At 35.8% G+C, this 14,055-nt stretch overlaps 1 protein-coding gene across 5 annotated transcripts in view; it reads right to left on the reverse strand.

Moving 5' to 3' along the window:
• The window catches only part of LMLN (leishmanolysin like peptidase), a 121,839-nt gene that overhangs the window by 70,616 nt on the left and 37,168 nt on the right, over positions 1 to 14,055 (reverse strand). For all 5 annotated transcript variants that reach the window (XR_005028718.2, XM_057503598.1, XM_057503614.1 and 2 more), the window contains exons 7-10: positions 13,730 to 13,835; positions 11,707 to 11,801; positions 2,388 to 2,505; positions 1,067 to 1,174 (exon numbers count right to left, since the gene is read on the reverse strand). Coding sequence is in view for 4 of the 5 variants with exons in the window: in XM_057503598.1 (XP_057359581.1) it covers positions 1,067 to 1,174; positions 2,388 to 2,505; positions 11,707 to 11,801; positions 13,730 to 13,835 (427 nt within the window). In the remaining variant the exon portion in view is untranslated. The remainder of the gene's footprint in view (positions 1 to 1,066; positions 1,175 to 2,387; positions 2,506 to 11,706; positions 11,802 to 13,729; positions 13,836 to 14,055) is intronic.

Here is a 14,055-nt window from a genome sequence, read left to right on the forward strand (position 1 = left end):
AGCACCCACTGGAAATAGAACACCACTCATGGAAGTCATCACAGATATAAATATATTGTTCATTATAACATTTAAAACATAGTTGTTCATTAACACAGGACTATCGTTACATTCACATAATATTATGTAGTTGTTAAAAAAATTAGTAGATCTGAGTACATAGTCTATTCTATTGAAGCATGTGTTTTTTGTGATGTGAATGAGCTCATGTGAGACTGGTAAGTAAGGGAATGACATGAGTATAATTTGGAATCATGTTGGTTCATACTGGTTTTTCCCTGAATTTTAATGTGTTGTGCAATGGAGCAATAGCAGTATATCCAAAGTACACTAAGAGATCTGAACACAGCAACAGAGGAATGCTGCACTGTGCATGATGTCTGTTCACTCCACATTTTCCACTTGGTTCAGAATGGCCAGAGGCTCTATCTTGGAAATGCTTATTGCATGATTCTCTCTAATCTTCATATAGTTTACACATGTCTCCACTACTCAGATTTATAGTCTCCCTTCCAGCTACCACTGCTTTTTGTTGTTGTTTAAGCTAAGAAATACTGGAGTAAATATAGGGATTTATTGGAAATAGGATGTTTTTTTAAACTAAGCTAGTACTTTTATTATGACTTACTGCTTTTGTTAGTGTTCTTGTATTGGTTTTTCCACAAGCCTTTTTTTTAATGTTTGATTTTAAATAAAGGTTTTTTCAGGAAAGCATCCATTGCATTTTAGCAGAAGCACCTGTACTGTACTGCCTTGGAAAGATGTCTAAGATACATTATTGAGTAGAAAATAGTTAAATAAATGTATGAACTCATAAAATAAAAAACACCTGTGTGTGTTAGTGTGTCTATCTCTACATTTATATATATATATAAAACATTTCTGGAAGGATATACCAAAAAGTTTAATAGTGATTACATCTGGAAAATGGATCTGGAGAGCTGAAGGGGAAAAGAGAATTTTAGATTTTTTACTTTATAACCCATTTTGCTATTTAAATAAGTTGAGTAAAAATTACTTTTATTAAAAAAAAAGAATGCCCAGTAAAATTTTAAAATAAACTGACCTCTAATAACCGCTTTTCCCAATGGTTGAGCTCAGTGCCCATACCACCTTGATTTTCAAGTTCCATTCCTTCTAGAATTGGACAATTAAAATGTTTTCGTGCTTCATCCTAAGAATCAGAAAAAAAAGAAAAACTACAAAAGTACAATAAGACAACAGCAAACTCCTGATCACAATGATACAATAAAGTTGCCATTGAAGATTACTTTCATAAAAAGACAGAACATCTTTACAAAATATGGCTTTTAATATAATTATTTTGATACTGTTAAACATTCTTCTTTGCTAGGAAATTACTATTTCTCTTATTATCTTTTCCTCTATTTAAGGATTTTGACTTTAAGACACATTAGTCATACACTAGTATGATTGGCACTTGTAATCTTTGTGTCAATAACAATTTTAATGCAGGTATAAACTTATGGATATAGTCTTTGTAGGAAACATGAGTCATTCATTAGGATACAATTTTGCTCATTTGGTTTTTTTTTTTGTCCTTCAGTTAGAGATTCCCAATGACAAGAAATATCCAAAAGCCATACACAGATTCAGAAGGCAGAGAGAGCTGTGTGTAGTTGAGAAAGGGGGAAGGGAGATTAGGTTTCTGTCACCACATAAGAGGATGTGATGGTTAATTTTAGGTGTCAACTTGGCTGGGCCACAGAGCCCAGATATTTGATCAAACATTATTCTGAATGTTTCTGTGAGGGTGTTTTTAGATGAGATTAACATTTAACTTAGTGGACTTTAAGTAAAGCAGATTACCCTCCATAATATAGTTGGGCCTCAATCAATCAGACGAAGGCCTTAATAGAACAAAGACTGACTTCAACTGAGCAAGAAGGGATTCCACCAGCCAACCGCCTTTGGACCCACCTGCAACTTTTTCCTGAGTGTCCAGCCCTCCAGTCTACCCCATCATGTTTTGAATTCTCTAAACTTCCACAATTGCATGAGCCAATTCCTTAAAATAAATCTTTCTTTCTTTTTTGTCAACACATTCCATTGGTTCTGTTTCTCTGAAGAGCCCTGACTAATGCAGAATCCAAATGAAATGACCAGGAATTATGCAAATAGTACCAGTGATCTTAAGAGGTATCACAACAGAGCAGCAATGGCTTAAAACAATGGGTCTAATAGAGGACGTTTCCTCCGATTTCTCTTGGCCTATAGCTTTATAGTACTGCTTTTGTATTATTTTTCCAATGATAGGCTCTGAAATTTAATCATTAAGTTCTTAAACAGTAATGATTAGTTAAAGAAAGGACCATAAGAAGGAAAAAGCGGACAGCTCATGAGACATGAAGTTTAGTAATACTTACAACAACATGAGGTGTTACTAGAAGATACACAGTGTGAGGAACTCTCTTATTATCTCGAACATCCCATAATCTTTCCACTTTTCGAACTACTCTGTCACTCCACTGATACAGTCCAAGGCTGCAGTTAAAGAATAAAAGTCATTTTTGCAAATTCACTACTAATTTAAACATAAAAGTGTTTATGAATATCAATATGAAATTAAAATTTTTTAGCTTATTATGTATTCAAGCCCATGCAAAATACTGGGTAGCATTTTCTAATTCAATCTTCTCAACAATCTTATGGAATTATCATCATTATTTTGTAGATAAAGGGACAAAAGCTTAGAGAGATGAAGTAACTTGCTCAAGTTCACATACTTGGCTACAATAACAATGAATTACTTTCCTTTAACAAATTTATTGGATAAAGCAAAAGCAAGTCCAGAGACATATCCAAGTATATAAGGAGATTTAATAATAAACAAAAAAAGGGCATTTTAATTTAGCAAAGAAATATAACTTACTTAATAATGGTGCTGTGAAACTGGTTATATATCTAGGAAAAAAGTTAAATCCCTATTTCATCCCATATACAGAGATAAATTCTAGACAGATATAAGCAAAAATGGCAGAGCAAGGACCTCTAAAAATTCTCTGTTCATGAAAGCAATGTGAAAAGTAGCAAAACTGGCTAATCGACTTTTTCAAAACTCTGGAAATTAACCAAAGGCTTCCAGCAATACAGGAAGCACTTATTTAAGAAAAATGGATGAATCTCAATAAGAACAGCAAGCTTTGTGACATTATCTATGTGGCAGCCTTGAAAACTATATCCTACAATCATGGTGAAAACCATCAGCCTAGCAGCTACCAAGAGGGGGCAGAACAGGGGAACCCTCCTACACTGTTGTGGGAATGTAAATGGTGCAACCACTGTGGAATACAATATGGAGGTTCCTCAAAAAACTAAAAAGAGACATACCATTTGACCCAGTAATTCCATTTTTAGGATTTACCCGAAGAAAACAAAAATCCTGATTTAAAAAGCATATGCACACCTATATTTATTGCTGTACTATTTGCAATAGCCAAGATATGTAAGCAAGCTAAGAGCCCATCAGTAGATGAATGGATAAAGAATTTGTGGTACATACACACAATGGAATATTATTAAGCCATAAAAAGAAAAGAAATCTTCCCATTTGCAATAACATGGGTGGAGCTAGAGGGTATTATGTTCAGTGAAATAAACCAGACGGAGAAAGACAAATACCAAATGATTTCACTTATTTGTAGAGTATAAAAACAAAAAGAACAAAATAGCAGTAGACTCATAGACACCGAGAAGGGACTAGTGGTTACCAAGGGGGAGGGGATGAGGTGGATGGGGAGGGAGGGGGTGAAGTGAATGGGGAGGGATGGGGAAGGGGATAAAGGAGCACAATAATTCACAATCACAAAGTAAGTTGGTCACGGGGATTAGTACAGCACGGAGAATACAGTTAATGATTCTGTAACATCTTACTATTGATAGTGACCACACTAGAGGGGGTGAGGATTTAGTAATATGGTAACTGTTGAACCATTGTGTTATATATTTGAAACCAACATAAGACTGTATATCAACGATACTTGAATAAAAAAAAAAAAGGGCGGGGGGCGGAGCAGGTGGGGTTGACCAGGAGAATGCATTTAAAAACACACGATCCTTCCCATGTTTTCTTCCGCCTGCTACTTCTATAGCTTTTCTTCTTCCTTCCTAATTACAACCCTTAAATAGAATTCGTGCCTCATATCAAATTTACCGAGTATCATAATTCTTCCAAGTGGTAAAGATACCTCAAGACAAATGCTGGGCATAGAAGCTACAGGGCATAAATATGCAAAGAAATAAAAAGCTAACCATTTCAAACAATAAGGCTTCTCTCTCACTTACCAACTTAACATTTCCCTGTATGGCCCCGGAAGATGACTGGTTAGCCAGAGACGGGTAAGATTCCTCAAGGGAGGAACAACCTAAGACAGGCACAGTCGCAGGGGGGTCATCAGGTGAGAAATTGGGGATCAACAGAGGTGAGGCTTAGAACCTCACCCCCCCGTTCTGAGAGAAATCTTCTGCGTACGTGGATGTTTTATTGCCCTTGTCTAGCTTGGATTAACACATAGTCTACAGGCACACACCTGATCATCTACATTTGCTCTCTTACAACACTAAACTATGTTTTCTACCTTTATCTTGTATCTACCTACCACTTCAGCATTTTATTAAAAATAATAATAATAAAGAGAGAAATGTGGTATCCACATATAAATCAAGTATAAAAACCAAATGAGTATTCATATTTGAACTGACTCTTTATAGTTCATAATGCATGAGCAAAACCAAAAGTTTCTGTGATGACTGCCCTTGTACTGTTCACTATGTAACTTATTCATTATGTAAGAATTTGTTCTCCATGTAAGAACTTGTTTGTTATGCCTCAGAAGACTGGAGACTGACGAAAATTAGGCTTGGGGTGGATTAATGATTGTGCATTGAGCATTGACTCCCCTATACAGAATTTTATTGTCGTTAACAACCATTTGATCAATAAATATGAGAGATGCCCTCACAAAAAAAAAAAAAAAAAAAAAAAAAAAAAGGACAGACTTCCAATGGTAAAATAAATAAGTAACCAGGATGTAATGTATAGCATAAGGAATATAGTCAAGATATTGTAACAGCTTGGTAGGGTGATAGCTGGAACCTAGAATTATGTATATAAATGTTTTATCACTGTGTTGTACACTTGAAACTAATGTAATGTAATACTGTGCGTCAACTACCCTTAAATAAAAAATAATTATCTAAAAAAATAAATAAATAAAATAAAATAAAAAAATAAAAACACATGATCCAACTATATGTTTCCAAGAGACGGCTCAGACTCAAGGACACAAATAGGTTGAACATACATGGATTAAAAATATAACATGCAAAGAGTATTAAACAGAGCTAGAATGGCTATACTAATACAGTTGGCAGCTATAAACATTTAACAAAATAGATTTTCAGACAGAAATTGTTACTAGAGACAAAGAGGGATGTTTATAATGATGAAGGGTCAATTCACCGAGAAGATATAATAATTATAAATATATATGTACCTATAAGAACCCCAAAATATATGAAGCAAAAATAAATTCCAAATGGACTAAAGCTATGAATATAAAAAATTCAAATATTAATTTTCTAGAAGATATTTAGGAGAATATTTTTATAATCTTTGGAGGGCAGAAACTTTCTTAAGCAATAAAAGAAAAAGCAGATTAATTTAATGATACAAAAATTTCTGCATGGCAAAAAATATGATAAATGAAATAAAGGTAATTAAATGGAAGAATTATTTGTAACAAACATGAAAAAGGATTAATATCCCTAACTTATTAAGAACTCTTACAAGTCATTAGAAAAGGAAAAATAGTGTTTATAGAGTACATATGAAGAAATGGTATACATGTACTCTAAAAAATATGAATAAAATATCTGCTTCAATATTTCCAAGAGTTTAATGGTTTCATGACTTACATTCAGGTCTTTGATCCATTTTGAGTTTACTTTTGTATATGGGGTTAGACGATGGTCCAGTTTCATTCTCCTACATGTAGCTGTCCAGTTTTGCCAGCACCATCTGTTGAAGAGACTGTCATTTCGCCATTGTATGTCCATGGCTCCTTTATCAAATATTAATTGACCATATATGTCTGAGTTAATGTCTGGATTCTCTAGTCTGTTCCATTGGTCTGTGGCTCTGTTCTTGTGCCAGTACCAAATTGTCTTGATTACTATGGCTTTATAATAGAGCTTGAAGTTGGGGAGTGAGATCCCCCCTACTTTATTCTTCTTTCTCAGGATTGCTTTGGCTATTCGGGGTCTTTGGTGGTTCCATATGAATTTTTGAATTATTTGATCCAGTTCATTGAAGAATGTTGCTGGTAGTTTCATAGGGATTGCATCAAATCTGTATATTGCTTTGGGCAGGATGGCCATTTTGACGATATTAATTCTTCCTAGCCATGAGCATGGGATGCGTTTCCATCTGTTAGTGTCCCCTTTAATTTCTTTTAAGAGTGACTTGTAGTTTTCAGAATATAAGTCTTTCACTTCTTTGGTTAGGTTTATTCCTAGGTATTTTATTTTTTTTGATGCAATTGTGAATGGAGTTGTTTTCCTGATTTCTCTTTCTGTTGGTTCATTGTTGGTATATAGGAAAGCCACAGATTTCTGTGTGTTGATTTTGTATCCTGCAACTTTGCTGTATTCCGATATCAGTTCTAGTAGTTCTGGGGTGGAGTCTTTAGGGTTTTTTATGTACAGTATCATGTCATCTGCAAATAGTGACAGTTTGACTTCTTCTTTGCCAATCTGGATTCCTTGTATTTTTTTGTTTTGTCTGATTGCCGTGGCTAGGACCTCCAGTACTATGTTAAATAACAGTGGGGAGAGTGGGCATCCCTGTCTAGTTCCCGATCTCAGCGGAAATGCTTTCAGCTTCTCGCTATTCAATATAATGTTGGCTGTGGGTTTTTCATAGATGGCCTTTATTATGTTGAGGTACTTGCCCTCTATTCCCATTTTGCTGAGAGTTTTTATCATGAATGGATGTTGAACTTTGTCAAATGCTTTTTCAGCATCTATGGAGATGATCATGTGGTTTTTGTCTTTCTTTTTGTTGATGTGGTGGATGATATTGATGGACTTTCGAATGTTGTGCCATCCTTGCATCCCTGGGATGAATCCCACTTGGTCATGGTGTACGATGGTTTTGATGTATTTTTGAATTCGGTTTGCTAAAATTTTGTTGAGTATTTTTGCGTCTACGTTCATCAGGGATATTGGTCTATAGTTTTCTTTTTTGGTGGTGTCTTTGCCTGGTTTTGGTATTAGGGTGATGTTAGCTTCATAGAATGAGTTTGGGAGTATCCCCTCCTCTTCTATTTCTTGGAAAACTTTAAGGAGAATGGGTATTATGTCTTCCCTGTATGTCTGATAAAATTCCGAGGTAAATCCATCTGGCCCGGGGGTTTTGTTCTTTGGTAGTTTTTTGATTACCGCTTCAATTTCGTTGCTGGTAATTGGTCTGTTTAGATTTTCTGTTTCTTTCTGCGTCAGTCTTGGAAGGTTGTATTTTTCTAGGAAGTTGTCCATTTCTCCTAGGTTTCCCAGCTTGTTAGCATATAGGTTTTCATAGTAGTCTCTAATAATTCTTTGTATTTCTGCGGGATCTGTTGTGATTTTTCCTTTCTCATTTCTGATACTGTTGATTTGTGTTGACTCTCTTTTCCTCTTAATAAGTCTGGCTAGAGGCTTATCTATTTTGTTTATTTTCTCGAAGAACCAGCTCTTGGTTTCATTGATTTTTGCTATTGTTTTATTCTTCTCAATTTTATTTATTTCTTCTCTGATCTTTATTATGTCCCTCCTTCTGCTGACCTTAGGCCTCATTTGTTCTTCTTTTTCCAATTTTGATAGTTGTGACATTAGACCATTCATTTGGGATTGCTCTTCCTTTTTTAAATATGCTTGGAGTGCTATATACTTTCCTCTTAAGACTGCTTTTGCTGCGTCCCACAGAAGTTGGGGCTTAGTGTTGTTGTTGTCATTTGTTTCCATATATTGCTGGATCTCAATTTTGATTTGGTCATTGATCCATTGATTATTTAGGAGCGTGTTGTTTAGCCTCCATGTGTTTGTGAGCCTTTTTGCTTTCTTTGAACAGTTTATTTCTAGTTTAATGCCTTTGTGGTCTGAAAAGTTGGTTGGTAGGATTTCAATCTTTTGGAATTTACTGAGGCTCTTTTTGTGTCCTAGTATGTGGTCTATTCTGGAGAATGTTCCATGTGCACTTGAGAAGAACGTGTATCCTGTTGCTTTTGGATGTAGAGTTCTGTAGATGTCTATTAGGTCCATCTGTTCTAGTGTGTTGTTCAGTGCCTCTGTGTCCTTACTTATTTTCTGTCTGGTGGATCTGTCCTTTGGAGTGAGTGGTGTGTTGAAGTCTCCTAGAATGAATGCATTGCATTCTATTTCCTCCTTTAGTTCTGTTAATATTTGTTTCAGGTATGTTGGTGCTCCTGTATTGGGTGCATATATATTTATAATGGTTATATCCTCTTGATGGACTGAGCCCTTTATCATTATGTAATGTCCTTCTTTGTCTTTTTTTACTTTCTTTATTTTGAAGTCTGTTTTGTCTGATACCAGAATTGCAACACCTGCTTTCTTCTCTCTGTTGTTTGCTTGAAATATCTTTTTCCATCCCTTGACTTTAAGTCTGTGCGCGTCTTTGGGTTTGAGGTGAGTCTCTTGTAAGCAGCATATGGATGGATCTTGCTTTTTTATCCATTCTATTACTCTGTGTCTTTTGATTGGTGCATTCAGTCCATTTACATTTAGGGTGATTATTGAAAGGTATGAATTTATTGCCATTGCAGGCTTTAAGTTTGTGGTTACCAAAGGTTTAGGGTTAGCTTCTTTACTGTCTTACTGTCTAACTTAACTCGCTTGTTGAGCTATTATAAACACAATCTGATGATTCTTTATTTCTCTCCCTTCTTATTCCTCCTCCTCCCTTCTTCATATGTTGGGTGTTTTGTTGTGTGCTCTTTTTAGGAGTGCTCCCATCTAGAGCAGTCCCTGTAGGATGCCCTGTAGAGGTGGTTTGTGGGAGGCAAATTCCCTCAACTTTTGCTTGTCTGGGAATTGTTTAATCCCTCCTTCATATTTAAATGATATTCGTGCTGGATACAGTAGTCTTGGTTCGAGGCCCTTCTGTTTCATTGCATTAAGTATATCATGCCATTCTCTTCTGGCCTGTAGGGTTTCTGTTGAGAAGTCTGATGATAGCCTGATGGGTTTTCCTTTGTAGGTAACCTTTTTTTTCTCTCTGGCTGCTTGTAATACTTTGTCCTTGTCTTTGATCTTTGCCATTTTAATTATTATGTGTCTTGGTGTTGCCCTCCTTGGATCCCTTGTCATGGGAGTTCTGTGTACCTCTGTGGTCTGAGAGGCCATTTCTTCCCCTAGTTTGGGGAAATTTTCAGCAATTATTTCTTCAAAGACATTTTCTATCCCCTTTTCTCTCTCTACTTCTTCTGGAATGCCTATGATTCTTAAATTATTTCTTTTATATTGATCACTCAGCTCTCTTAAAATTCTTTCATTCCTGGAGATCCTTTTATCTCTCTCTGCATCAGCTTCTCTGCGTTCCTGTTCTCTGTTTTCTAGTCCATTAATGGTCTCTTGCATCTCGTCCATTCTGTTTTGAAGTCCTTCCAGAGCTTGTTTTATTTCTGAATTCTCCTTCCTTAGTTCTTGCATATTTCTCTGCAAGTCCATCAGCATGGTTATGACTTTTGTTTTGAATTCTTTTTCAGGTAGACTGGCTAAATCTATCTCCCCAGATTCCTTCTCAGGGGAAGATGTAGCAGATGCCGAAGCTGTCTGGGTTAGTCTTGTCTGAATCATATTTTTTTGCCTTTTCATGTTGACAGGTGCTATTGACTGTCAGCTGGGAGGGCCAAAATTTTCACTTACTACTGGCCTTTCTTTACTGGGGCAACTGCGACCCCTAGTGGCTTGTGTTGGGTAATTGCGTGTAGAGTGGGTCTTTGTGTCTTGCCTGGCCGGAAGGGAGAAATTTCCCTTTCTGTGGGCGGAATTTGTCTCAGGCTGCTTCTCTGCTTTCGCAGCGCCCGGTGGGGTGATGGATGGGGGGGGCTGCTTGACTGTTTGCCTCCGTGAGGGGTCTCAGAGCTGTTGCCCAGGGGGTTAGTGCACCCGGTTTTCCCTGTAATTTCCAGCTGCTGTACTGTGACCTGGGTTGTTTCCGTCAAGCTGTTAAGTCCCTGTCCCTTTAAGACTTTCAAAAAAGCCCCCGCTTTTCTTTGTCACAGGGGCATCAGCTTCAGCACCCGCTCTGAGGTCTACCCCCTGTTCTCCCAGTATCCAGGGCCCCCTGGGCATATACTGTGTCTGCGCTCTGGCCCGGATGGCTGGGGCTGGGTGTTCGGCAGTCCTGGGCTCCGTCTCCCTCCCGCTCTGCCTATTGTTCTCCCGCCGGGAGCTGGGGGGAGGGGCGCTCGCGTCCCGCAGGGCCGGGGCTTGTATCTTACCCCCTTCGCGAGGCGCTGGGTTCTCGCTGGTGTAGCTGCAGTCTGGCCACTGTCCTGCGTCTTCTGGTCTCTCTTTTAGGGCTAGTTGTGTTTGTTGTATTTTCAAAAGTATATATGTTTTTGGGAGGAGATTCCCACTGTCCTACTCACGCCGCCATGTTGGCTCCGCCCCCCCAATATTTAATTCTAGCTATCTTAATAGAGATTTTTGTAATTAAAATATACATAAAGTGAACAATTTGTAAGTGTAAGGATTAATTACTTTACTTTATATCCATTTACAATATGCTGATAAAGATATGGTACAGTGTCAGCACCCCTGGAAAGTTCCCTCATGTCCCTTCCCAATCTATACTCAGCTTTTATGATATTTAACAGCCTGCCCCCTTAATTAAATCCACTAATCAGTCTTTTATCATGGCCTATTTTTAAACACCATACAAATGGACTATCTGACTTGTTTTGTTCAACATTATATGTATGATATTCATATATACTATTGCACATAGCAAACAGTGTGTTCTTTTCAGTACCTCATAGTTTTCAGGAATATATCACAATTGATTTATCCATTCTATTAATAGACCTTTGGGTGGTTTCCATTTTTTGGCTACTTTTAACAAAATTGCCATGAACACTTTTGTACCCATCTTTTTGTGAACATGTGCTCTTAATTTAGAGATTTATTTTTATAAAATTCATGCAATAGTTATGTGACTAATACTCTATATACAAATATCAATAAAATTTTTTAGTGTCTATTTGATTTTTTTTTTTAGGCCCTGAACCTCTAGATCACTGCTAATATGCTGTACTAAATAAAATATCAGTTAACACGTAAATAGTGCCATGTCCAGGCAATAATCATTAATAAACCAAAAATAACCAACTCACATTTTCCCATGGCCTATTATAAAGTACAATGTTACAATGTGATAGAAAAGAGCTCTGCCTGGCAAGAATAGTCCTGGCTCTTTGGATAAGTCATTTAAGCTTTCTGCATCTCAATTGCCTCATCTATAAAATTAAGGAGTAAAGCTAAACGATCTGTTATATCCTGTTTTAATAGCTATAATTTTCTTAGGCTACCTATTAAGCCATTAACATCTAACAACCTATGATTCTCAAATCTTAGTCTTAGTATCCTCCAGTAAAGAAGAACAAGTACAAGCATAACAAATACCTATAATTAAAAGGTGGGAGACCATCTGCAAATCTTGAAGTTAGAGGATTTCCATCTATATCATGGTAGAATGCAAACAGCCCAGCAGAGAAACCCTGTAAGAAAAAGTTCAAACTATCTTAAGGTGAAAAATATCAAGTCTGATCATAGATGTCATAATATGCCACTAGTAGAAGAGAAGGCTGATATAACTGCAAAAAGGCACCTTATGCCAGTACTTATACAGGAACTTGCCATAGATTGGAATTGGACAAAAACTACATATTCCATATTATGAATTTTAAATTTCAATTACGTGAGATAACTGTAAGTAAGGCAACCAAAAGTAATAGTAACAAAGACATTCTTGATAGTGGTATAGACAATACATTTATTTGTTTAAGAATGTATTTAAGAATGTAAACATTTAATTCTTACCATCCTCTTCCGACAAACTCAGTAAACTTACAAGTGCATCCAGGGAATGTTATTATTGAGAACAATTAACAGTACAGTTTAGAGTATGGGGGTGGGCAGTCAAGTACACTCCTAAGAGCACTTACGCACTTACAAAAATTCAGTCTTTGATCCCAAAGTCCCCATTTAATGTATATCCACACTGAGAAAAAAAAAATGACTGGGAATGTGTGTGTGTGTGTGTGTGTGTGTGTGTACACTTAGGAAAAAAGAATGGAAACACATGTATCAAAATGTTAATTGTGGTTCTTTTGGTGGTAAGGTAATGCGTAAAACCCATATTCCCAAACTTTTTGTATAATGCGAATTTTTTATATTTATAATTGTGTTTTCAAGTAGTAATTTTAAGATGTCTTCAATTTTAATGAGATAATCAATGCTTTGCATAAAAGCATTCAAATTCCCATTCTCTATCCCTCCCTTCCCAAACAAGATGAGAAAATGGGCCAAAAAAAAAATTTACATTTACTATCTCCTATTTCATCAGTGAGATTTCTTTTCTCACTTTCTTTCCTGATCTAATAACTAAAACAAAGCACTTTTATACTACTTCTTTATGAATGTTTTATACATTGAGAATATGCTATAGTTTATATCCAAATAACTGACAATTAAAAGTGATCACTTAATCTTTTTTTTTTTTGACGAATTGCTTTGCCTACATCACTGTGGCCTCTGTCATTCAAGGTTTACCAAAATGATTAATGAATCCAGATTATTCTTTTATTCCTGTATTTCTTCTTCTTTTTTAATCTCTGAAGATGCAAAGGACATTTAATAGAGTCAGCTAAGAAAATCTAAATAGTTTTTAATACACAATTTACTGAAGTTATACAAAGCTTAAAATAGTATGATTTGCCTCATCCTTTATAATATTCTAAATACAAATTTTTTACCACCCTATGAACTTGAAAATTTTTCTAAGCACTCACATTTCAGAAAGCTTCTCTGGTATACACAGTACCATGGATGACTACAATTGACAGCTATAAACATTTAACTTTACAAGGAATATCTACATTTGTCAAACATTTCATTCTTACCATTCTCTGGGATCTATTTTCTAAATACATGAATGGCATCAGAAGAATATCTCCTACAGTTTTAGGCAGCTTTGTTTAATTCCCTAGACATCATAAGAGTTCACTGTTTTGGACAAATTGGGGAAAAAGAAGTTCTCAATCAGTTAGTATATATAAATTTTAGAGCTAAAGGAGATCAAGAGAACTTTTGAAATGAAATCTCTGTAAGAGACAAGAGAGATCTATAATTAGCATATTTGTTATCATCTTAGAGGAAAGATGATAACTTCTTTTCTTAAGAAAATCATTTTCTCAAAAATCTTATTTGCCATGGGTTTATACTTGTTTAATTATTTTAGGTAGTGTAACTCAACTTAGCCACTATTCTAATCATGAAAAATTCTCTTTTGGCAGAGGCCTAATCAACTAGGTTTTACTGAACATAAATCTAAGGATACAAAATTTAACAGATACATCAAAATGAAAGCATAAACGCAGAAAATCAAGCTACAAAGGAAAGAACAGTGGTTGATAGCAAAATTTACCAGGGCGTGAATAATCTCATGTTTCACTGTGGACAGCATCCCAGTAAACTCCTGAGGCTGGGTAGAGATCATATTTGGACACAGGTTAGCATATCCTGCTATTGGCCTGTTAAAACAGACATTGAATTTTTTATTACATTACAGAAAAATATGTATTATAATATTTATTTACCTATACTTTTCTATCAAAAACTGACTAAGGTCAGAAAAATCTTTGCTAAATATCAAATACCATTTTTTCTGCCATAACAGCTTTCACTATCTTTTACTTTCAAGACATATTTCTCAGTTTTCCTATGGCATAGCTAATCAATACCAGTTCTTAC

This window comes from Manis pentadactyla, chromosome 1 (genome assembly GCF_030020395.1).
Source record: "Manis pentadactyla isolate mManPen7 chromosome 1, mManPen7.hap1, whole genome shotgun sequence".
Classification (NCBI taxonomy): domain Eukaryota; kingdom Metazoa; phylum Chordata; class Mammalia; order Pholidota; family Manidae; genus Manis; species Manis pentadactyla.